At 38.8% G+C, this 25419-nt stretch overlaps 1 protein-coding gene across 1 annotated transcript in view; it reads left to right on the top strand.

The window, feature by feature from the left end:
* PREX2 (phosphatidylinositol-3,4,5-trisphosphate dependent Rac exchange factor 2) overlaps positions 1-25419 on the top strand; it is a 190491-nt gene that overhangs the window by 43830 nt on the left and 121242 nt on the right. Inside the window, exons 3-8 of the mRNA XM_076329593.1 lie at positions 11257-11328; positions 11403-11525; positions 13430-13534; positions 16351-16452; positions 18207-18368; positions 25249-25382. Coding sequence (XP_076185708.1) covers positions 11257-11328; positions 11403-11525; positions 13430-13534; positions 16351-16452; positions 18207-18368; positions 25249-25382 — 698 coding nt within the window. The remainder of the gene's footprint in view (positions 1-11256; positions 11329-11402; positions 11526-13429; positions 13535-16350; positions 16453-18206; positions 18369-25248; positions 25383-25419) is intronic.

Genomic DNA, 25419 nt, shown 5'->3' with positions numbered 1-25419 from the left:
ATTGAACTGATTTATAGTTAATGCTACACATCCAAGGCCAGTGGAAAGGTTGCAGGTTAGTATTCTCTTGGAGTTCAAATAAACTCTGGTTGATTGTACATGAAATTGAAAGGTTTTTTTTCCCCCTTGATTTGCAGAACATGAAAGCACGTGAGTGCAGCCAAGATACTTGAACATATGAAAACTGCTCTAGTGAAATTATTTCAAATGAATCTGGAAATGCAAATGTTAGTATTCCTAAATAGTGACGTTGTTATATGCATACGTTGTCATTACTGGGCAGAGGTAAGCGTGCTTGGGATAACTGTAAAAGTGTGGATTCACTTTAATTTTTGTTGTATTTCTTGGGAGCTCGTTCTCTATGATGCTTTTTTTGTTTACCCTAGCTTTTGTTGACAATAGTAAAGCCTTTTGGTCTGGGATTATTTGCTATGTTTTCAAGGCCTTTCTGTGACTTACAGTTTGTATTTATTTAATAATTCTGCGGTACTGTCTGTGTTGCTAAACTATTGGCTGAAATGAGTTCAGAAGCCAAGAGCATCTTAATTCTCTGTGAAATAAGTAATTTGAAGTAATATGGTTTTCTTAAAACCTTATTTTGCCTTGAAGATAAAAGTTGTTTCACAATGCGTTTAAATAGCAACACCATCATAGTATAAACCTGGATGTCTTTTGATTATGCAGATTCTCAGTTTGGTATATTTGTAGGAGAAGCCAGAGTATATATCATTGTCTGGGAGTTTTCCCAAAATAAGTCTATTGTCTTATTAAGACTCAGAAATGTGGCAGATGACTGTTGCATGAAATGAGGCATCGTTGCATACGAGCCTGTTAACTTTGTACCATTTGCTCATCCCAGGACCTATCTAAATGACAAGTGACAGGAATTAGGGATATGTATCCCAGACAGAAGAGAGGTTTCCTTATGTAGGGAAGCATTCTGATTTCTACTGATTGGAAAAGAACTTAAATGGGATGTTTCTGCTTTTTTCTGTGATCAGGAGGGCACTCTTTAGAAGTGCTATACTCACTACAGCTTCCCTGTAGGCTTTGTGAGGAACTGAAATTGGGATAAAAAACTGCTGTTTCATACTCTTCCCTGCTTCGTGTTTTTCTTGGCATAAGTGTGCAAGTACAAATGGCAGCCAGAATTGGCACTGAATAGTGTTTGAGAAGTACACTTGATTTATACAACTCTGGCAATAAAAATGGTAGGACTCTTAAACACTCTTAATTCCTGATTAGCATCTAACCATATTAAACATAACCCCCATTTTTAAAAGGGAAAAAAGGAAGACCCGGGGGACTACAGGCCAGTCAGTCTCACCTCTGTGCCCGGCAAGATCATGGAGCAGATCCTTCTGGAAACTATGCTAAGGCATATGGAAAATAAGGAGGTGATTGGTGACAGCCAACATGGCTTCACTAAGGGCAAGTCCTGCCTGACAAATTTGGTGGCCTTCTACGACGGGGTTACAGCGTTGGTGGATAAAGGAAGAGCAACTGATGTCATCTACCTGGACTTGTACAAAGCATTTGATACTGTCCCACACAATATCCTTGTCTCTACATTAGAGAGACATGGATTTGACAGATGGACCACTCGGTGGATAAGGAATTGTCTGGACGGTCGCACTCAAAGAGTTGCAGTCAATGGCTTGATATCCAAGTGGAGACCAGTGACGAGTGGTGTTCCTCGCCAGTGGGACAGTGGGATTGAGTGCACCCTCAGCAAGTTTGCTGACAACACCAAGCTGTGTGGTGTGGTTGACATGCTGGAGGGAAGGGGTGCCATCCAGAGGGACCTTGGCAGGCTTGAGAGGTAGGCCCATGTGAACCTCATGAAGTTCAACAACGCTAAGTGCAAGGTCCTGCACATGGGTTGGGGCAATCCTAAGCACAAATACAGGCTGGGTGGAGAATGGATTGAGAGCAGCCCTGCCAAGAAGGACTTGGGAATGTTGGTTGATGAGAAGCTCAACATGAGCCTGCAATGTGCACTTGCAGCCCAGAAAGCCAACCATATCCTGGGCTGCATCAAAAGAAGTGTGGCCAGCAGGTCGAGGGAAGTGATTCTCCCCCTCTACTCCGCTCTCGTGACACCCCACCTGGAGTACTGCGTTCAGCTCTGGGGCCCCCACCATAAGAAGGACATGGTTCTGTTGGAGCGAGTCCAGAGGAGTGCCGCGAAGATGATCAGAGGAGCACCTCTTCTATGAAGACAGGCTGAGAGACTTCGGGTTTTTCAGCCCGGAGAAGAGAAGGCTCCAGGGAGACCTTACCTGAAGGGAGCCTAAAAGAAAGCTGGAGAGGGACTTTTTACAAGGGCATGTAGTGATAGGACGAGGGGTAATGGCTTTAAACTGAAAGAGGGTAGCTTTAGATTAGATATAAGGAAGGAATTCTTCACTACGAGGGTGGTGAGGCACTGGAACAGGTTGCCCAGAGAAGTTGTGGATGCCCCCTCCCTGGAAGTGTTCAAGGCCAGGTTGGATGGGGCTTTGAGCAACCTGATCTAGTGGAAGGTGTCCCTGCCCATGGCAGGGGGGTTTGGAACTAGATGATCTTTAAGGTCCCTTCCAACCCAAACCATTCTATGATTCTATGTTTCTCTGATAAACGTTAAATAAACTCACAATTAAAGACTGTGCAATCCAATACTAGAAAAAAAAGTGTTATGTGTTGAAAACTGAGCCTGTGAAAAGGGTTTGGTGAGCTTCCATTACGATCACCTGTCAGTAGTTTCAAGTTTTCTCAGTTTATAGGTAAAACAGTTGAGTTTTTTAACTAGCTGCCTTAATCATTAAGGACTTAATAATTAATTTTCATTGGTGCTGAGTCAGCTTTCCTCCCTTATGCAGATGCAATAGGAAGTAAGCTTTAAATTTTAATTCTGAAAGTGGAGATGTGATGTGTTATTTCAGGTTTCTTTCTCATAATTGGTGATAAAGTTTATGGCTCTCTTAATTCTGGTGGATATTTTTGAGTCAGAAAAGACTCAAACTTGTTTTCAAACATGTTAATGAACTTTGGAAAGATAAGGAAGGGAGATTAGCAGAGAATGGCTTTCTTGTAATGTTTTTGAGATTTCTAACTATTATTTGTCAAATTGAATCAGAAAATCTAAAAAAGTCTTTCAAAGGGGTCATTTGTGACAAATGTATTTCTCATCTTGACCATTTTACACTTTCTGAAATTCATGAGTCGCTAAAAGAAATAAAATTTGATGTGTAGAATTAAAAAGTTGTCTAAAAAATATTTTGGAAATGTTGAGTTCTTCCAAATTGGTGTTCTCCTACTAAAAAAAAGAAATTTAGAAAAATCATCATTTTGGGAGTAAAAATTAAATGAAAATTCAAGATTTTTTTTTACTGATTAGAATAAGCAGACCCGTCTGCATAAAAGAAACAGAAACTGTAGTATGAAGTATAAAGGTTTCAAACATATGAATTCTTTTCTAATTATGATTGCAATTTAATGGGAACATACTGTTACTTCCAGACGTACAGTTGCTCTGAGGTTTTCTAGTTTCTTGTTTTGATTTGCTGGTCGTGGACACAACTGAATTCACTGAGATTTCCCAGTAAGAACCCAGTGTTCTGTAAATTCAGGAAACTGCTGACTTTTATGAGAGGTAAACTTTGTTTGTAGACGTCATTTCTTTTCCATTCCCACTTGAGTGATACAAGATCAGTTGTATGATTAGCAGTATATTACTCACTTTGTAACAGGCACCAACAGGACCATATAATGTGTTACCAGAGGGAATTCCACATACACGTGAACATTTTTCAATCCGGAGTATCTTTTTCTTCATCAGGAAATCTTCAAAATACAATAAAGATTAATCTTGTGCTTCTTCACAAGCATGCTGGAAACATTTTATTTATTGATACGGACACCTCTTGTTTGGTTGGTTTACTGTTGCGATCCCAGCAGTCTGTTCAGAAATTCACATGGGACAGGCAAATCCCTATTTTCCCCTTACCCTTCCAAAAACTCTCCATTGGTGATGCTGAGACCAGAATCTAACCTGTTTGCATTTTTAATGGGATGAAGGCCTGGTTAGCAGCAAGCCATGTTGCATAAAATATTTGCCAAAAATATTAGACAGACTCTGCCTTCTGCTCAGCTTGCAGATGGGTGTTCATCCCTTACCCAAGTGTATGGCCTTTCTCTAAAGCTCTAGTTAAGCTATATTTTAATCAAGAAAAAATGTAGGTGATGATCTAGCAGCTTTCTGCATGTGGCTTCAGATTGCAGCAGCATGTATGAGCCAGGCTGACATCCAGCCTCTGATTTGGCAATTCACTTAGGCAAGATCTTAACTGCAGTTGTGTGAGTAACTCCATCGTTATTCATCAACCAAACTTGTATTGACCAGCAAGAGCATAGCTAGTCCTCAGAAAACCAGTTTCCCAAAATGAAGATATTAGATATGGGTGACAAGATTCTTGACATCTGGGAAGAAAAGGGAACAGATATCTTCTGATTTGGGCCAGGAAAAGGTTGTACTAAATCTTTTTGAGAATGGCTTCAGTACAAGGAAGAGGGTGGAGACATCTGACTTCCCGCCTGGCTGAGGGGAACTGGACTTTGACTGTAAACCTTTTGCTTTCATCTGCTATGGAGCTGAAAGGAAGGAGGGGATCAAAAGTGAAAGCACAGTCATAACTCAGGTGATTTTAGAGGTAGGGGAGATCAGTTTAGGGGGCACTTCCTCATCAAAGGAGGAAACTGAGTTAGGAGTCTCAGTGGGCATGAAAGGATGAACAAGATGTGCAGTAAAAAGTTGAAAAATATTGTCAGTGACTAGGGAAGTGCAGAAAGGGAGATCGAGATACCGGACAAGGTGAGAAGGCTTTCTTGCTCTTCTCTTGGAAAACGTTTTCTGATGTGGTAGAGAACAACTTTAGCAGAAAATAAAAAATTGTACATGACAGACAAAGGGTTACAATTATCCCAAAATCTGGCATGTATGAGCAGGTTATGAAGTTGTTTCGTCAATGCAATCACCTTTTTTTTGTATGTGTACTTCTAAGAGTTCATGTTTACCTTAAGAAAATAAGTCTTTCAGGCAGACTGATGCCCCTTTGGGTCAGATGAATGGAGAAGGGAATAGTTTGGTCAGTTGTGGAAAGGAAATTGGCGCTAGAATGGAAAGTATTGCAGATGTGCTCCGTCTATTCCCCTGTCCTTATGGGCAGCAGGATCTGAAGCCGGCTTTGAAAGTGGCTCTAGGTACAGCAGGGAGAAAGAATATATCTGACCTTGACTGATGCTCTCTCTGATGCTTGTGATTCATCCAGTCCTGCAAGCAAGATGGGAGAAACAGGTGGTGCCTCAGCTGGTGAATTACTGGAGAGAGAAGAAGAGTCTTTTGTTCAGTAGCAGAAGCCAGCCTGAGCAGCTACTGCTTCTGGCACAGGTTAATGGGAAGAGGAGGATAAGCACACAGTGCTTACCACAGCTGCTATTGCTGCTGGAGTCTTCTCTATTGATTTTTTTTTTTTTTTTTGGTGGCAAAATCAAGAGAAAGTGCATCAACAAAACCAGCATGGTGTTCTTCTGGGACCTGGAATATGACGTGCATTAATTATAGCGTGCAAAAACTCAGACTGATGTGCAAAGTGCTACCTCGATGTTTGTGAGCTGAATTAGCCATGATAAGAAAATCCATTTGGCTACTCATCTATAATTTTGAGCAGTTTTCCTCCCAAGTATAGGTCTCAGGGTTCTCTCTAGGATCATTTTGAATATCGTGAAAAGAGCAAAATGTTTTCCACCATCCAGATGAGAAAACATAAAAAGCACAAATATTTCAGCTTTGTGTTTCTAAATTTGTGAAGATGAGCCTATTATCATAGACACTTATAAAAATTGAAATATATGAACATTTTCCTTGTTGTGGGTTTCTTTTAGGATTTTGTCTTTTGACAGTGTGCAAAATAAAATTTTATTCAGTTTTAATGTACAAAACATCTTGCTAGCTTTATTCAGCAGGCTTCAGTATAATAGATTGGGCGCTTCAGTTGAACTGGTTTTCCTAAAGTGAAAATATACAGGAAATGACCTTATTAGAAATATATATGTTTTTGCAGTCTACCTTGTTTTTGTTTATGACAGTATAGATTTAGGGGTAGAAACAATGTTAAAAGAAGTCTGAGGGGAAAAAATAAGTAACTTTTTCTTTAATTCTTTTTTTAAAACAAAAAAGAATATTTCTTTCTAGGCTCACAAAAGTAGGATGATTGCTTTCAGAAAAATAGTTACATATATTTTGTGATCCAGGTGCTCTGACATAATTTCAGGACTTAATTTCTTATCTGTCGAGAAGGTGAAAACTCTTCGTGCCCTGGGAATCTTCTACAGGCAGACTTCTTTGTCTTCCCTGATTTCATTCCAGATGTTAGAGAAGTAATCTGTGCTGTTGGCAGCTTCTTGCGTTATCTGTAGCGGTGGTGTTTTTCTTTTTTTTTCAACAACACATAGAGCAACTATAGAGAAAAAAACCCCCACCAAACAACCCAACAACGCTACTCTTATTTTCATAAGACCAGAAGTAAAATCCCCGTAACAGGAACTCAGTGTCGTTCTCTGTGAAACACGCTGCCTCGCAAAATGGCAGCAGATCAACAGACAGGCAAACACATTAGTGTTTATTTGGCATAGTGAATAGATTCTTTTCTAATTCTTTGAATTTGGATTTTCGGTCTTTATGTTTGAATTTTCAGTCCCAGTGTTTCCTATAGTGTGTTACAGCACTGTCAGGCAAAGGGTAAAAGAGTTAGTGCACAGACTAGTACAGAAAGTATGTCAAAATATTTTGGAAGTAATGAATACACAACCATGAAAAAAGGATTTAGTTATCTTCATTGATATTATTAGTATGGAATCTTCTCCAAATGTTCTGTGTAATTCTTTGCCACATTTCTCTAAGGAAGAGGTGAATTACCCTCCTCCTTACCAGTGTGGCAGAGAGACCCTGAGTCATAGCCAGAAATAGAGTTTTATTGTCCCCAGTGGAGTTAGGGAACCTTAGCCCTAAGCTGTTATCTTATGTATTTTATGTGTAGCTGCTCCCCTATTGTAAAGGGCTCAGTTGGTACCCCACGGTTTGGTCTGCAAGTTTGTCAAACTTCTAAAGAACATCAAACTTCTAAAGATGTGCCTCTTCATGTTTAGAATTTTCTCAGCATTTTTGGGCATTTCTTCTCCTTCTCCAAAGCAGCTATACACTGATCATTTAGATGCCATTTTGTGCTAAGGAAGTTTCCAGAAGGATGCTTGAGGAAGTTTAGGTTTGTAATTTGAGTTTCAAACTTTGCGGTGGCAAGGGTTGTAGCAATTTGAGTGACTCAAGAATATTCCTAGAATGACAAAGTTTTCCACAGACAGTTCTAAAAGTTGGCAAATGAAACTGGATTAAGATTTTTTTTTTTTAAATGTAAATAACAAGCACCCTCTCTTTTATCTTTCCTCTTCATTTGATCTTTTAAATTTAGACTGCTCTTTATGGTACCCAGCCAACTTGCTCCTCTGGAATGCTTCACGGAGGTCTCTTTAACTCTGAATTCAGGAAATCAGCAAGAGTCTGGCTGGCAGAGAGTGCCAGGGGCAGCGGATCTCCATTTGCAGTGCTGCAAGGGTGAATCCCTGTACTATAGCAATGTAGCTAGAATGCTGGTAGCACAAGATGAAAATGGAAAATTATGTTATGTTTAAACCATATGGCTTTACTGTTCCTTGAGAAAACTAGGAATTGAAGGTAAGTTAATGGAAACTCTGGAATCCACTTGAAAAGCTTTAGGGAAGTTGAGGATCACTGTGTAGATGACAAAGGTCTGGAATCCTGGCGTGCACAGAGATACATGTTATTCTCTGTGCTTGATGTTGTGCTAAGAAACATCTACACTAATGTAGATGAATCTTGAAGTAACCTCAGCAAGACGTGCAGTATACTCCAGGAAACAAACATGAGTCATGATTTACTGACATGTGTGCGTGATAAATGGAATTGCATTAAGTTTGAGCTCATTTTTTGCTTTGGGGTTTTTTTTTTGGTTTTTTTGGGGTTGGTTTTTTTTTTTTTTTAATGAGCATGGGAATTATGTATGCCAGTTGATTGCTACAGTTGTTTGCTCAGTCCAGGAGCAGGGGCTATTTAGCTGTGCCCTTGCAATTTGTAATGCTTTGCTCCTTCATGTAATGCTCTGCTCAGTAATGAGTCTGGACTTTGAGCAGCAGACCTGAAGTTAAGGTAGAATTTTTAGAAACCACTCAGTGCTATTTCAGAGGAGTTTCTGACTTTTTTTGTATGTCCGGTTCTTTAGTGAATCATAAATTGTCTGAGATGTCCATTTTACTTTTCTTTCATTTTTTTACAGGTGTGTTTTTTCTGTGGTTAGTAATAGTTTATGTGGTTTATCTTCAAAAGCTTCTATAAACTTTTTTCTCTTAGCTTAGCAGCTGTCAGCTCCTGAGCAGTTTCTGGGCATCCTTATATATTTTCCTTTTAAGGACTGTTATTTCTATGTTGGGGTCCTCCTTAAAGCTATGTCTACAAATGACCTGCTTTTTCTTTGTTTATTCATTTTTGAAGAACTGTTCTTGGTTGTCCTCAGTTGATGTTCAAATAATTCTGGAGTCTTTTGAACAGTCATCTCTCCCTCAGACCAACTGTGTGTTCATACAAGTTCAGAGATACCTCTCTTTCCATAGTCACAGTGCTGGATTAAGGTTATTTCACACTGTAACAAAAGCAATTACTTCTCCATCCTCCTGCCTGATGACAACTGCCTGTTCTCCTTAGCAAAGTCTCAGAGCAGAGGTGTTGGAGTCAACGATGTCTCTGCGTTCCAGGAAGGGAGTTGGTATCCATGATGCATTTGGCATCATGGAAACCTGGGTTTCATCATTGCTTTGCATTGCTCTCGCCACAGTGGATGAAGACCACCAAGGATGGGTCCTGGTGGCAGGTGGATGGAGGGAGAGACCTCCATCCCTACCTGCACTCCCCTGAATTCTCTTACCCCACTCTTCTGGAAAACATGAGATTTTTCCAATTACTTTGAGATATGTGTGGCTTCGTAGTGCTCTCATGTAAGTGCCCTGAAAGATTCAAATGGTCACATCCACAGATTTGTGGGACATAGTGTTATGATTTTTTTCAGGAAACAAATCTACATTGATGGGAACAACAGGTGGCAAATCTTTAGGAAAAGCTGGCATCGTGACTACACTACCCCTGCAGTATGAGCACAGCAACGTAACATACGGGCTTGCGCCAAGTTGCTGGAAGGGGCTGAAGTCATCCTAGGCCTGCCTACCTTAATTAGTGACTTGTGTCTGGGTTCTGCGAGAGTTTGGATTTTCCTGGATTCAGTTTCTGATAACCTCTGCAGATGTGGGGTCTGGGGCAGTGCTGCCTTGGACAACTCTGTTTATTGCAGCTGATGTATGCTCTTCTTGACCTCATGACTCTCAGCTAGTGTCTTGAATCACTCGAGAATAACTAATGCCCCAGCTCCCAGATCGTTTTCTGTTTTGCCTTCAGCCAACTGAATGTTCACCTTCCTTCACAGTTACAGGAAATGAAGATCTTCTGGGATAACATAAGTGTGGGTGAGCAGTATGTTTGGTCTATGGGGAAATAATGTGAACAGAGAGAGATTACAGACAGTAAAAATAGACAGGAGTTTCAGAGGTAGTTCTCGTGATTTTTTTTCTCCCTCTCAATTCTAAAGTATATTTAATACTGTTGGCTGGTTTAGTGAAAACTTTCAAAAATGAATTTAGAGTCATCCAGTTAAACAGGCTTTCTCACTCTATGGGGGATTGGTACAGGCAATGTGCACAGTAAATTTGCCATAACCCCTGTGGATATTCATAGCAAGGAAGGATATAAAGGGCTGTCGTCCACCAACAGTAAACTGCTGCAAATGAATTAATGGCTTTTTTTACCATCAATAAAACATTAGAATGAAAGCATAATAGTCAGGAAAAAGAGGGGTTTAAAGAAGTAGAAAATCTACATCACTGTAGAGAGTGATACGAAACATACAATGTGCTGGCAATGTTCCAAACTTAATTCTGTTTATGTCCTGGATAACTAGATTTGTCTCTTCAGTAATAAAAATGTGTAATGCCAGTTACATAGTCCTCTTCAGCAGAGAAAGGATCACTGCTTGGGAATGAAAATGTTTAAGTCCCAGCAGAGAGAAAAAAAGGGATGCTGTGACTGCTGTCCATCCACACAGTAGGAGTATTTTATTGCCTCTTTTATGGAATTTACACCACGCCAGAATTTAGATGAGTTCATGTACACTGTACAATGCACAGTGGCTTGGAGCAAAATGGTTATGAAAGACATGACATTTGTGCACTTGTGGTGCCAGTTTTTAATGACTAAAGATTATGCGTGTCTATGTGAAGAATTGTCAATGTAATATTTTAGTCTACAGCGTGTAGATATTTTCAGAACATACCCAAGTCTTTGTAATGGAATGAATTCATAAAAATTAATTATATCCTTTGTACCTGAAATGTGATTTATTTCTTTTGGAACGACTTATTGTACATCTCTTCTTGTTGTTTCCCATTCTTGAATGTGAAATACAAGAAACCTTACTCTTTTGGTATTTTATTAGTGGTATTACTAACTTCTCATTTGATCCCCAAGGATGAGGTCTTGGGGAGGGAAGAGTGAACATTTTCATTAAGCAAAACCAGGTGCAGCTGACTTATTTAAGCGAATTTACTTTACAATAGGTTTGATTATTAATACGTCAGAAACCTGACTTGTGGTTACTATGGTAAAAGTTACATTTCATTATAGTATCTCCGAACTAGTTTTAATTTAGAAATTAGTGGCTTATTTCGGCTTTGTCTTGTAGTCAATTTGTAAAGTGCTAGAGCGAGATTTTGAAAATTACTCATTTTGCTTTTGCTTGATTGTAATATGAGTGCAGGGTGGAAGTGGTACTTCAGAAAATGTTCAGTTTCTCTGCTTCATTAATATTTCACTGTTTAACTCTTTTTAACACTACGTAGATAGGGTTTTATATCATGTTAGGATAACAGGACTACTAAATGCTTTATAAATAAAATATTTGTTTTAGATTCCAAATAATATTTTGATGTGACACTGTATCCAAAGCATAAGAAATTTGGGAAACAAATTATAAGCGTAAAAAGCTAAAAGTTATTCAAGTCTTCCTGAAATAGCTTTTTCCTTATTTGTCTTGTTTCATGCAGGCTTTCCTTCACCGAATGATCCAATGTGCTACAGCCAAAGTGGATAAAAATGTCACAGAAGAGACAGTTAAGGTTAGTCTCCTAATTGCATGTTTCTTCTGTTTTGTATCTGATGTTTTATTTACGTATGTTTTATTCTTTTGCAGATGTTGTTTTCAAATATTGAAGATATTCTCGCAGTTCACAAAAACTTCCTGTCCCTGGTGGAGGAGTGTTTACAGCCAGAACCTAATGCGCAGCATGAAATTGGAACCTGCTTTCTTCATTATGTACGCTATCTTTTATTACAGCCTTATTTCACTTTTTTCCTTTATTAATTGTCTTTATTAATTACTGTCATGATGAAGAGTGTACATAGTCATGAGGACAAAATATGACTTGATTGCATAATGTAGAGTACTTTGAGGTCATCTCTTGGTTACTGCCATTTCAAAAAAAACAGAGAGGGGAGGAGAATGAAGAAAGATCATATCAAATGGGCAAACTTTTGTTGTTTCATCATTTTTATATTCACCAACTTAGCCCAGGCTGACGAACTGAGCCCTGCAGCGTGGGCGAGGCTGGTGCCTATACGTGAGATGGAAGTACAAGGATCAGGGTTGCATGAAACAGCAAAAGTAATAAAATGCTTTATTTTTATTCCCCTTTGATGCTAGGCAAAAATATGAATATTTAACAAAGAATTGCATATGCTGAGTAAAATATCTCCATGGTTCTGGACTGTGAAGTTATTTTACTTCTCACAACTGCAGTACCTCCACAAGTGTGTTTGTATGTCCTGTAGCAATTGTTTTCTAGGAGTATTATTTTTCCTGTTGGAGCAAAACAAGGATGTCAGTGTTACAGAGCTCTGCAAAATCCGGACAAGTTAGTTTGCTTTCAGTTGTAGGCCTAACAAAAAGTCTAGGTTTCATTGTTATCTCTGGTTAGAGTCCCATTTGTTTGCTAAGTCTTTGTTTATTCATTGTGATAGGAGAAAATTATTAATGGTTTGTAGAAACATTTTACAGAAGTTGAATAACATCAGTTTTTGACTCTGCAGAAGTATGGATCGTATTTGTGAACAAGTGTTTGCAGACAAAATAGGTAATGATGTCAGCAAATAAGCCACTCATTGTGCATTTTCTTCCTGTTTTTTTTATCCTGTGTTTTTGTGATAGTCCAGCCTCTGAAATTTTTCAGCAAAACCTTATGAAGTTCAACAAAGACAAATGTATGGTCTTGCACCTGGGAAAACATAATCCAGGAGTGCAGCACAGGCTGGGATCTACCTGGCTGGGGAGCAGCTCTGTGGAAAGGGACCTGGGGGTCCTGGTGGACCACAGGTTCAATATGAGTGAACAGTGTGCTGCTCCGGCAAAGAATGCCAACAGGATGCTGGGTTGCATCAACAAGGGCATCACCAGCAGAGATTAAAAAGGCATTAACCCACTCTACTCAGCACTTGTGAGGCCACACCCAGAATACTGTGTTCAGTTTTGGTCCCTGCTATAGAAAAAAGATGTGGACAAGCTGGAGAGGGTCCAGAGAAGGGCCGCAAAGATGATCAAAGGACTGGGAAGCCTGCCATATGAGGAAAGGCTGAGAGAACTGGGTTTGTTCGTCCTTGAGAAAAGAAGGCTTAGGGGAGACCTTATCACCATGTTCCAGTATTTAAAGGGTGGCTACAAAAAAGATGGAGACTCCCTTTTTACAAGGAGTCACATGGAAAAGATGAGGGGTAACGGGTACAAGTTACTCCTGGGGAGATTCCGATTGTACACAGGAAGAAAATTTTTCACAATGAGAACAATCAGCCATTGGAATAATCACCCCAGGGAAGTGGTGGATTCCCCAACATTGGACACTTTTAAGATTCAGCTAGACAGGGTGCTGGACCATCTTGCATAGACCGTACTTTTGCCAAGGAAGTTTGGACCAGATGATCCTTGAGGTCCCTTCCAAGCTGGTATTCTATGATTCTATGATTGAAATTCCCAAGTGATGCTTCCAGACTGTTCATAATTCTAATTTGAGGTTGGACCTCAAATAATAAACATAGGAGGAAGAGCTGACCTTCCAAAATGAAGACTATATTAGCTATTCAGCTTTGAAAAGTGTTCATTCCATGTTTTATTAATTAAAAAAAATCAAAACGGCAAGTGAAGAACAATGTATTTCTTTGTTTCTGCAGAAAGAGAAATTCCGTATCTATGATGAATACTGCAGTAACCACGAGAAGGCACAGAAAGTTCTGCTTGACCTGAACAAAATAAGAACAGTGCGGACGTTTCTTTTGGTAAATAAACTTTGAACTGGTGTTCTAACTTAATATTTTTTGACTGGGCAGTGAATTGTTAGCACTGTCACCTCCACCATGCAACAACTACAAGCACACCTGCAAGCGGTTAGTAGACAGTTTCAGCTGAGGTGGTGTTTCCAGGGGAAGGGGTTGTGTACATCGTATTTTCACTGCTGCACTTGGATCTATGCGTAATACAGCATTAGGCAGTGTGCCTTGAACTTGCTGGCCAAGAGACAAGAGTGTAAATCCAGCCGTGCCTGTAGAAAGAAAGAAGAATAGGATGAGATATATGAGGAGGGGTAGGGAAAGAAATTAGAGAAAGGAAGCTGAATGACTTGTCAGAACTTCTGAAGAGAAGGTCCACATTCTGGTACTGTAGCCATGGCTGTGCCAGGCAGAAGAACGTTTTGTTATGGATCATGGAGTATCCATCCTGATCTTAGATGCTGACTTAATCTGAGGTCAAAAGAAACAGCTACACAATTAGTCTTTCACTTTACAAGACAAATAAAGAGAGGTTTTAAAATGTTAAGTATGACCGTCCTCATGATTTTCCCACAGCAAAACCAGTTTCCATGTAAGTACTGAGTTTCCTAGTAGTTGACATTAGTTGTTATAAGAAGGATTTGGTATGGAATGATTTTTGTGTTTTCCTTCCTGGTGTCCTGTGATAACAAGGTCAGCTTTGAAATGTGGGGCCTACTATATTGGAGCTTAAATGCCTGAGAAGGTGCCCTCAGATATGAGATCAAATTTCAGAGTGATTAGATCTGATTACTACATTTTAGGACTGGAGAGCAAATGAGACTATCAACACAGCATCACAGATATGGTTAAAAAAGAAAAGATGATGCCATCACAAGTTTTATTTAATTTCTTTAATTATTTTTAGCATGCAGTAGGCTTTCACTGCTGCTGTTGACAGAGTTCTTGGTGAAGTTGTCCTGGTGCAGCTCACTACATTTTTGAAAGATACTGGATCTGACTCCCTTCCTAGCTGCGTTTACTTACAGCCAAGTTAATGAGCAGTATGGGAATTTCCTTATTGTAGGGGGTACTGGGTGACATGAAGCTCTATCTGCCTTTTTGCTAGGAGTCTCTTATTCAGCAGTGTTCCATTCATAGTTAAAAACAGCTTCAGAGTTCTCCTATTTTTCCTCAGTGGTTGACACAGTATCCCTCACCTTGCTCCAGACTTGAGGAGCTGCACACGCATGGTTCTTGTATTGAGAGCAGCATGTCCGGACTCAAGAAGAAGGGGTGAATGCTGACTACAGAGGCAAAAAGCAAAATATTCCAGCGAAAGATTGCAAAGAGCTTCTTTTGTGAGAAAGGAAGCCAAGTGTGCAGTTGCGGCAGCTCATGATGTGTCAGTGTCATGTACTCCTGCACGCATGCACAGGGCTTCCACATCTGCTTTGGGTTCCTTGTAGATTCAGGACATGTCTGTAGAGTAAGTGGCAGCAGTCTAACCTAGAGAATGGGAGGTCTGACTGTTTGATTTGAAAGTACAATTGAGGTCACCTAGCCAGATCAAACAGTTCAGGTCATTAGAGATGTGATTATCTATAAATAGTTGGGAGCTGAAACCAAACTTTTGCGCCTTTAAGGATAGAGACAGTCATTATATAAAACTGTAGTCTTCATTGCCATTATCTTGCTTGGTCTTTATCAGTAAAGCTTTTTTGTTGGCAGGGTAAGTGAGATCCTTTAGGATAAAGGATCCTTTAGGATAAGACAGAAGCTGGTTAACCATGAGTACAAAGCAGAGATTTAAGGATGGGTTTAGTGATCCCCCTAGCAGCACTGGTTATGGGGTATGTGCGTTGTGAGTTACGTGCTGAGCGGAGTGGCCACCCAGTTGTGTAGCCTCTGTTCCATCAACAATGCGTCTGCATCGAGATTTGTGGCCTGTGTCAACATACCATCTGGCTGTATTAAACTACTTTTGTTTAGTGTTCTCAGTTTAGACATCTTGCTCTTTGAAGCTGTAGATTATCTCATACCATTGCATCACAATTCCTTCTGATCCCTCCATAAAATAATTTCCATCATTACTTTAGGTCTTTATGTACTTACACTTTAATTCCAGCAATTTCAAATATTTGTTGTGATGTCCCTTGCAGACTTCGTTATCTCAAATAGCCCTTATTCTTTTCTCTCTCTCTCTCAGCTATTTTTTTCATGGATGCTTCCACCCAGTATCTCATGTAGTCTCTGCTTCCATAGTTGGATGTCTTGTCAAAACTCACATTTAGCCCATGACTAAGGATATTTTATTCATTGCACATTGTGTTTAAATATAGAAGCATGTAAACAGAAGACTTTTGTGTGCGTGTGTATTAGGATGGCCATATTCAAGCTTTTCAAAGCATCTTTGATGCTACTTACTGTTGCGAACATGCCTTTTGGAACCAACAGCACCTATAGTGGTCACCCTGAATTAATTTTATTTTTGTTCGTTGAAGCATGAAAGCGTATTTTTAGCATTTTATTTACTGTATTTTATTTTTGAACTTAAAAAAAGGCCACTCTTAATCAGACTGGATGAAGAGGATACGTGGGGGAGATGCCTGCATAACACCATCGCAGCTTCCTTGTCATGTGTGATAGTCAATGTACCTGCCTATGCATGTGTTCAAGCCTGTGCTTTTGACGCTCTTGCAAACCTCCCTCATCACATATTTAACATATGCATACATAATTTATATATAGCTTAGCTGATATTGCCGTGTGCATAAGCCCTTGTCTTTATTTCTGATAATTTTCTTGGGATTTTTTAATAATTTCTGAAACTGTTCACACTCTAGAATTGCATGCTCCTTGGAGGACGCAAGAACACAGATGTACCATTGGAGGGATATCTAGTAACGCCAATACAGAGAATATGCAAGTATCCCCTTCTTTTGAAGGTACTTACAAGATTTTTATCTAGGACTTTATACTTCTATATAAAACTGGTTGCTAAGCATATTTCCAAACTGCAGGAACAATCTCTCTACACAGTGAATAATCTCTTTATTAGATACTGGACCCAGACTTGCTCTCATTAAATCCAGTGGCAAGTCTTCTGACATCAGTATTAAAAGGACTGAGGAGTTTGGCTGGGTCAAAATGATTAGCTCCCTTCTGCATCTAGTCGTAAGGTTGCCTCTCCATTGTTGAACGGAAGTGAGCCAATTAAGGGAGTTTAATGAGACTGATTTCAGCTGGGTTTGACCATGTCCTTGCTTAAAACGCTTGGGATAGCAGAGTTTGTTAGTGACATGCTTTGATGATTCTAATTTACCATCACCAAACTGTAAATGAAAAATATTTATGAAAATTATTTGTAAGAAAAACTGTAGAGTAACACTAAGATGCTGTAGGTGGTTCTATGCACATTTATATGTTTATTCTTATCTTACTGTTAAAACTTCATGAAAAATGTTAAATGTGCTGATAAACATTAGATATTCAAAGCTCTGAGTTACTAAAATTTTTGGCATGTTAGGAAATAAAATGATACCATCATCAGGAAAGTAAATATTTAAAATGAATTTATGCTTAACAAATTAAGGTTTAATATTGTTTCTTGTTTCAAACCGTGAGAGAAAAGCCAGAGCAGATTCAGCTCTAGAAACTAATTGAAACCTGAATATTGGACGGTATTTTTCACAATGCATGTGTGAGTTTAGATCTGAAACGTTGCCAATTATGAGGTGTATGCATGTCATTCCACTGACATAAAAACCTAAAAGTAAACATGTTAAAATAAAGGTTTTTGAAACAAGTTAAGGAATATAATTGCAGTGAGGTTTGAGTCATCCCAGAGATCTGTGGTTTTACGCTTCCCTTGGCCTAATTTTAAATTATTTTTGTCTTCTATTTTTTGAATGAAAGATCCACAGACAAAACAAGGGAAAATGACTAATGAGTTACTTCAGGGATACATTGAAATTAATATGTTTATGTTAAATTTAAATACAGGGTGTGATGGCAGCAGGGTTAGGGCTCCAGGAGGAACGTACCCACGCCTCAGTCAGGGTATGCACTGAAGGCTGTCCATAGTCGGTCCAGCTGTAAACGGGTAGTTGGTAGTTTGAGATGGGAAATCTCATATGAATACTGGCAACTCTACTTTTGTTTTTTACTATGGCTGCCGTTACCAGTAACCATCTGAAATCAGTGAGTCACCTAAGCTATTGTTCAGTGCTCTGGTGTATTGCACTAGATTGAACAATACTGTGGAGCTAAAGGAACATGGTTTTTGCCCTGAGTTGCAGGAAAGGCAGGTGTTAATTTTGACGTCAGTAAACTAACATTTTTAAGCAGAATTGTTATCCCTGCTATTGAGCAGTTCCATCCTGTGGAATATAAAAAATGAAAAAAGCCCCCAAAAAACCAAAGCTCAACATGGGGAAACATTGTTGGGGGGAGAAAGTAGCTGAAATGCAAACTTTCTGCTAAGTAGCGATTATTTTTATTGTTAGTAATTTATTTCTCTGAGTTTTAGTGTCCTACTAGGACACAATGCTGGAGGGTTTATTACTTTTCCACTTAGTAGAAGAGAAGTCTGGCTACTTTTTGATTTTGTATCCTAGGCAATTTAAGCCTCCTGTAATGTACACTTAGAGATCAAAGACAGGTTTCTTTTTTTCTTTTTTTTTTTTAAATGTTTAAATAGGAGTTACTGAAGCGGACTCCAAGGAAGCACAGTGACTATGCGGCACTAATGGAAGCCCTCCAGGCCATGAAAGCTGTCTGTTCCAACATAAATGAGGCCAAGAGACAAATGGAAAAATTAGAGTTTTTGGAAGAATGGCAGTCTCATGTTGAAGGATGGGAGGTACTGTCATTAAGATTTGTCGCTTTCTATATTGCGAAGGGAGTAACAGTTTTCAACAAGCATGTATTGCACTGTTTTTGTGATCCTGAGGCACTGTCAACTCCTCAGTTCTGTGAAATCACAGCTTTTATTTGGGATCTACTCTGTAAATTAAGTGTTGTCCATGACTGAGCACCACTGTATAAAATAGCAGACTTCAGGATTTTGTGGAAGGCCTGCTGACTGGAAAAGGCAGCAAGAAAAATGTATTTTTTGCACGTTAGTCTGATAGACTGAGAACTGATCTTTCAGCTATATAGTGGGAAATGACCTTTGTACAGCGCAGAGAAAAGAAAAGGTTAGGGACACTGATGGGACACTGAATCAGAGAAAGCTTTGAGATAGACCTGCCTGAACTTTAACTGACAGAGTTCCCCAAGAAGTCTGACAACTAAAAATTAGAATATTGACTAGAAGAGTCAACTTTTAAGTAGACATTCATAGTAGTAGATAAAACAGCAGAAACAAAAAATAGTTTCTCCACAGCTCTGTTCCCTCCCTACGTCTCCTGCTGTTACCACACCTGCTGTTCTTTGAACCTGCTCTGCCTAAGGATGTGCTCTGCTTCTGCAGCAGTGGATTCAGTCTCCCCCTGCCTTCCAGAAGGGTTCGGCAGAACAAGCCACTATCGGAAAGGAGCATAAACATTAGACTGAACAAAGAACCCCCCAAACACTGCCCATGGCACCGCAAAATTATTTCCTGTCTGCTCCACGTGAAATCTCCTGATCTGTGGACTTACGCAAACCTTTGGTTTGTTGTTAATTGAGTAGTGTGGGAAGATTTGATTCATTCTAAACGTGGATTAAGCAACTAATTTTACTTTAATCAAAATTCTTCATGTTTCTTCAGGGCATTGTGGGATTTGAAATGTATCACTTAAGGTATTTTTCCTTTTCCTGTGTAGCAGCATTTTCAAGAACTGCTCTTCCATTTCTGTAATTGGGGTAGGTATAATTTAAAGCAGAGAAATCCTCTTATGCCAGAGTTCAGGGCACTGTAGTCTTTTGGTACAGGACTGTCACTGTAACACATTCCACAAAAATTCACTGTGCCTCAAGAGAAGGAACTTTAGCAAGTACAAAAGCTATATAATTGCTGGTCTATATTCAGACAAACCTTTCTGCATTTAGTTGTAATCCTCAATCTCAAATTAAAAAAAAAAAGCCATTAAAGACAAATGACAGAGAATATGTACTCATGCCATGATATTGTTTGTAGGATCTTGAAAAAGAAAGGACTACTTAGATAAAGTAAACCTCTAAATGTAACTGAGAGGAGGTCTAGCTGACCTAACACTTTCCGAAAGAAGCAATGTTGTTTAGACTTGGTGAAAATAAGTTTCTTTTTGTGATTAGCTTGAACTTGCTGTCATTAGCAGTAACTTCGAAAGATTAGTGTAGGTGAATATTAAAATACATTAGACATGCTTGTGCAATAACTTCATGATAGAAGCAATAGCATGCTAAGTGCTTACATTGCTGAATATTTTGTGGCAAGGAAATTTGTTGAATAATCCTTATTGCCTATTACTGACTTTACTCCTTCTATTATTTTCAACTTTTCAATTAAGTTTTCCACTGCACCACAGTGATTAAAATTCTTCTACTTGCTTTCAGTGCCTGAGTCTTATAGATATTTGTCAAATCCTTCTTAATGAACGCACTCAAGTATAAAGTTACACTATTATTAACTCAATGCATTATTAGTCATATAAGTTGGTTAAGAACTGACTGTTCTCAAACCTCTAACCCTGAAAAGGGAATCCACTTTCCTGCACTAAGTTTCTTCTGAATCCTTAGTAAAACATACAGTAGTAAATATGTTTGCTGTTAGAAATATATTAATGAACAAAGGTAACAATAAGGAAAGGTAACAATATGGACGGAAGCATGCAAAACATAGATTTATTCTCTCTCTGCTCAGAATGTATTCTCTGAACCGTAACATAGTAATTTCCTTCCAACCTTGGATGGTTTTTTTTGGTTGGTTTCACCCCCCCCGATTTAATTTTAGGATTTCACTTGTGCTTGAACTCTGAAATAGTGCCATTGTCTTAAAATAGTATGTTTTCAGTAGAATTATGTGGTGTTTATTGTAGTTTAGCTGATCAGGTTTGATGCTATCATAGGGCAACCACAGGGGGCCTAATCTGGCAAAATTGCCCTGATCTTAATATGCGCATCCTTTTCAAACATAATATACGGTTAGTCCTTGAAATGGTAAGAGCTCCAGAGCATGTATAAGAGCTAACAGTATTTTGAATGATTCCCAACAACAACTACAAAAAATCTCTGAATGCAATGTATGAGAGTGGATTTAATTAAATAAACATCTGGTTTTCTGCATTGCCTAAAAATAAAGAGGCAAACTTGTTGGAGATTTCCTTCCAGAAGGAAATGCTTAGCACATTGCTTGGCCCCAACTAGAAGGAAAGGGAAAAAAATAAAGACTATTTTTAGAATCTGATCAAAGCATGACTTAAATTCCTATACATAAGTGTCATAAGATGAAGCTTGTGTTTATTATGATAAAAATACAGATTCATGGAAAAATGAAACATCTGTTTCAAGAAAGAAAATTTTGAGTATAATGGCTTTCTCACTTAATCTCCTAAGTGGTTAAATTTATTGGTCTGAATTCAGAACTTGTGTAGGTGGCTGTCTCAGCTGGAGAATGGCTCAGCAGCTGAAGGAATCTGTCAGTAAAATTTGCGTGGATGTTACAGTGACAGAAGAAAAAATAAAATCGTTGCATTTGTTGTAAGCTGGAAACCGAACAACCCAGTCTGAGTCACAGGCCAACTTAGTGACAATGCATGGGCTATTCTGTTCCTTTCCATTCCGCCATATCATCAAGTAGTTTTTTAATAGAGAATTCTCTTTTAAACTCCAGAATTTTTAGCCCTTTCCCCTATTTTATTTCTGTTTCCTATGCCCATGTGCAAGTACTGAGGAGTAAGTTAATATCTGCTATTTCTGACCTTTATCACTGCTAGCGTGATGGCCACTGAATCAGTATGGTCAGACCTCCATGTTTGACTGAAATTTGCCCGGAATATGTGGATAAGTAGCTTTTGTAACAAATAAAACCAACAAATGCTGCTTTTGATCTCAAGGTAATGAAGGACCTTTTTTAATGTCAAAGGTGGGTATTTAATGACTTAAGGATGAGGGGCATATTGTTTTACATTTCTTGCATATAGTCTCTCTCCTTCCAGTGCGTTTTAAATGTATGTATTTTGTGATACCATCATGGTAGCCTACATTTCAGAGCTCTTGCCTTAGTGGACTGATAGGCGACTGACTGGCAGTCAGGAGTTGTTAGGAGCCAGTTTTGTCTAAATAGCCTGCAAGCTCTGAGGTCTTACGGGCTTTTAATTTCCACACCAGCTATCCTGGAAAACCACACAGCCCTCAGCCCCAGTGCAACCCACAGGAGAGGGCTGCTCTACAGTTAGATGTTTTGAGTCTTCAGTGGCTCAGTAGGAAAGATGGAGGAAAAACTAGTCTAGATTCACAGTATAAGCCTGCTTTGGAAAGCAAAAACTTGCTTTGCAGATTTTTCCAATTGAATCCTTTACATGTTTTGTTGAAAGATTATTAGAACAGGTATGTTTCTACAGTACATGGCATTTTCAAGTTGACATATTGCAAAAATGCTGGTTTCACTGAAAATACCCCATCAGCTCTAATTGCAGGTGCTTTAAATGTATAGAAACATGAATTGTAGCATAGTAGTAGTGATTTTACATTTAGGTTGAGCAACTATATGATCTTCCCTTGCAAGCACTGAGTATAAATGTGCGTCTTCATGAAAACTTTAAAATAGCAAATTACTTTTCAGATTCAAATTGCTCATATTTGAGATTTCCCAGGTAGTTTCAATTCAAACATTTAATGAAAACATGTTTGTGTTAGAAGGTTTTGGTAATATTTGTTCCAAAAGTATTGCTTGTAGGTAGCATAGTTCAGTTTTAGCTGTGCAGCAGACAGCCTCTCCTGCTTCTGGGACAAGGGTGACACCTCATCCATTACTGCAGCCTCGAACCTTCCCCCATGAGAGGGATAGCTTGGAGTTGGATAAATGAATTATCCTGCTGGGCTGGATATCAACTGTAGCTTGGTGTTCCTGCTGCAAACCCATGTGGAGGTTCAAGGTATAGCTACATCCTTCATGAAAATGTTCTTATAGTTGTCAGTCCTCTTTTGAATTGTGTGGTGGATATGGCAGTGCTTGTGTGCTCTCTGCTTTATCCTTCTTTGGGTGTGTTTTTCATCCCTAAGGGATGTGGTGAAGTGGAGCGCTCACCCCAGGTGTTGAGACAGCAGTACTTTTCACATAATATGCCCTTCCTCTTTTGTCCCTTTCAGCTCCATGCCCACCCAGATTCTAGGAACAGGCTGACCTTAACAGTGTTACATAGGCAAGGGGGTGGTGGGGGATTTTTCTGCACTGGCAGTGTTATGTAGGACAGTCAGATGCGACTTCTGATCCTGTTATCTTATTCCCTTGGACTTCAGCAAATAAAACAGCAATAACAAAATTCACTGACCTGTGGCCACACCATCATGGGTTGTGATCTTGTCAAAAGGTATCTGATAAGTGAAGTTAACACTGTTCAGTATTTGGACGGGAGGTCTCCAAGGGAAAAAAATCTCTCTAGAATGTTTTTTTTTTTTCATCATCTAGCAGTTTATATTAGAAAAGGAGGAAAATGAAGAGGAAAACAATAGCAAAGGTAGTAATGTGTTAGAGATAATACTCGCTGTCATATTGCAGCGTTGAACTTGAATCATGAGTGAGGAAAATCCTGGTAATTCAGGTGGCCTGAATTATATGCATTTAAAATATGTATAAAATATGGTATTTTATGACATGATGCTGGCACAGTAGCAGATCTTGCTAGGACTGTTGGGAAAAGGTATTTTTCTACAGTGAAATTGAAATTTTTCAATAAAAAGAGACAAAATGTTTTCATAAAACCCCTTTCTATGAAAAAATGCACCCTCTTGTAGAAAGCTGAAACTGCTGAAACAGTTTTGAAGCCTTAAGCTGAAATTTTTTTGGCTTCCCTACAAAAAATTACAATTTTCTAGCAAAGCCGAAGTTTTCTGTAAAAACAAACCAAAAACCTTTAAAAAATACCCAGCTTTTAAAGTGCAAATTATAAGTAAGTACCGTTCCAGCAAATTTTAAAAGCAGCATAAGGTATTGGTTACTCTTTTTAATACACAAAAGCAATGAAATAGAATGACCTGCTATTCTGTAGTTGTGGTCAGCAAGCATTAAGTGCAGCCTTAATTTATGCTTAATTTATATTACTGAGTGTGCTTTTAAGGTGTTTCAGTGTTTGGTTTCAAATAAAACTGTAAAATAAGTACGCCAGCTTCTGGTGCTTCTTCTGTCTTAGGAAGTATGGTGCAGTGGCTATAGATGACATTCATTTTTGGCTCATTTGATCCTAAATGGAAACAAGAGTGGTTAGTTAATACTGATACTGAAGCTGCTTTATTTAGAGACCTGAATTGTGTTCCAGTGTGATGGTTGTGCAATCTCTCTTATCATCTCTGTAAACAGGCTGTGTTCTCCTTAGAACAGCATCTGAGCTATTGCTCAATATTCAGTGCTGTGACGTACAAAGGATGAACGGTAAGATGAAGAGCTGAGAGCAGAACCCATGACTGCTTCTTGGCTCTTAATTGAATGCATTTTTCTTTGGGCTACTGTGGTTAGATCAAGAAGAGGAAGTAACTACAGCTATTGCAGGCATAAGTCATTCAGAACATGTGTAGATGAAAGGAAAGTCCTGGCTTTTGCAGGTTTTCCAAGCTGACTGTTGAGTGCCTCAAGATAGGAAACTCCTCGAGCCATGGGTGTGTGCTCAGTGCAGCCAGCACGCATAATTATCAATAGGATCGCATGGCTGGATGCATATAGCACATGGTCAGGAGCTCTGTCCCACAGGAGCGTGGATTTTCGGAATAGCAAAATGCACATCTGAATTCAAGGCAGGCTTCCTGGAGAGGTAAATTTCTTTATAAGGCATAGAAATGCCATGACTTTTTTATAGAAATATTTTGGGGAAGATGTTACCCTTTGTTAAAGTTGCTTCTTTTTCATTAACCTTTATGAAGATGCCTGCCTTCTTTTCGCATGAAAGAATGATCTGCCTTGAAGCAAAAATGAGGCATGGGGAGTTTCATCCCCAACATTTTAAGCCTAGCAAAATTCTGATGTCTTCAGAGTATGTTAAGGGGAAGTATACTAGACAGTCTTGTTGAACGTGCCACTATTAGCTTTGCCTGAATATTAAATCTTGCTTTTTTTGATTCTGATTTTGTGTTTAGCTTAATTTAGTGTAGAATTATATACTCTTAATGATGTTCAAGTTCCAGGTTGCTTCAGCTTCCAAGTTCATCTTGGCATAGATTATGTCTTGTAAAGCCCCATTTTCAGACATATCTGACTAAATAGTAAAGTTACTGAGGATAAGAGTTATTGTATAAAGTTGGCCTGATTTTTCACGAGAGGTCTCATGCACAATGTAATATAATTTGGAAACTTTAGCGATTAAACTTCATCCATTCAAAAAAGCCACAAACCCTCCCCCCCAGTTAATGGCAATACTAAATGAATACAAAGCTGGTGTTAAGCATCATTAAGTAAACATTAGAAATTATTATTTAATTACAATGTAATAAATTACCATGAGTTTTATTCTTGGTGTTTTCAGAGAATCATTATGGTTGTGAGTTTGTGTAAGAAACTTTTCCTTAATTGGTGCAGAATCCTTCAATTCTCACAGAATAAAAAATAATCTCTTTCCAATTGATTTCAGGGGTCCAACATCACAGACACGTGCACAGAGATGCTGCGAAGTGGACTACTACTGAAAATTTCAGCAGGAAATATCCAAGAGAGGATATTTTTTCTTTTTGATAACCTTTTGGTCTACTGCAAAAAAAAGCACCGGTAAATTATTAATTTATACTTTGAAAAATAATTTATA

This window comes from Aptenodytes patagonicus, chromosome 2 (assembly GCF_965638725.1).
Source record: "Aptenodytes patagonicus chromosome 2, bAptPat1.pri.cur, whole genome shotgun sequence".
Classification (NCBI taxonomy): domain Eukaryota; kingdom Metazoa; phylum Chordata; class Aves; order Sphenisciformes; family Spheniscidae; genus Aptenodytes; species Aptenodytes patagonicus.
Note: the sequence above shows the minus strand (reverse complement) of the source record. Positions and strands in the feature narration are given on the sequence as shown.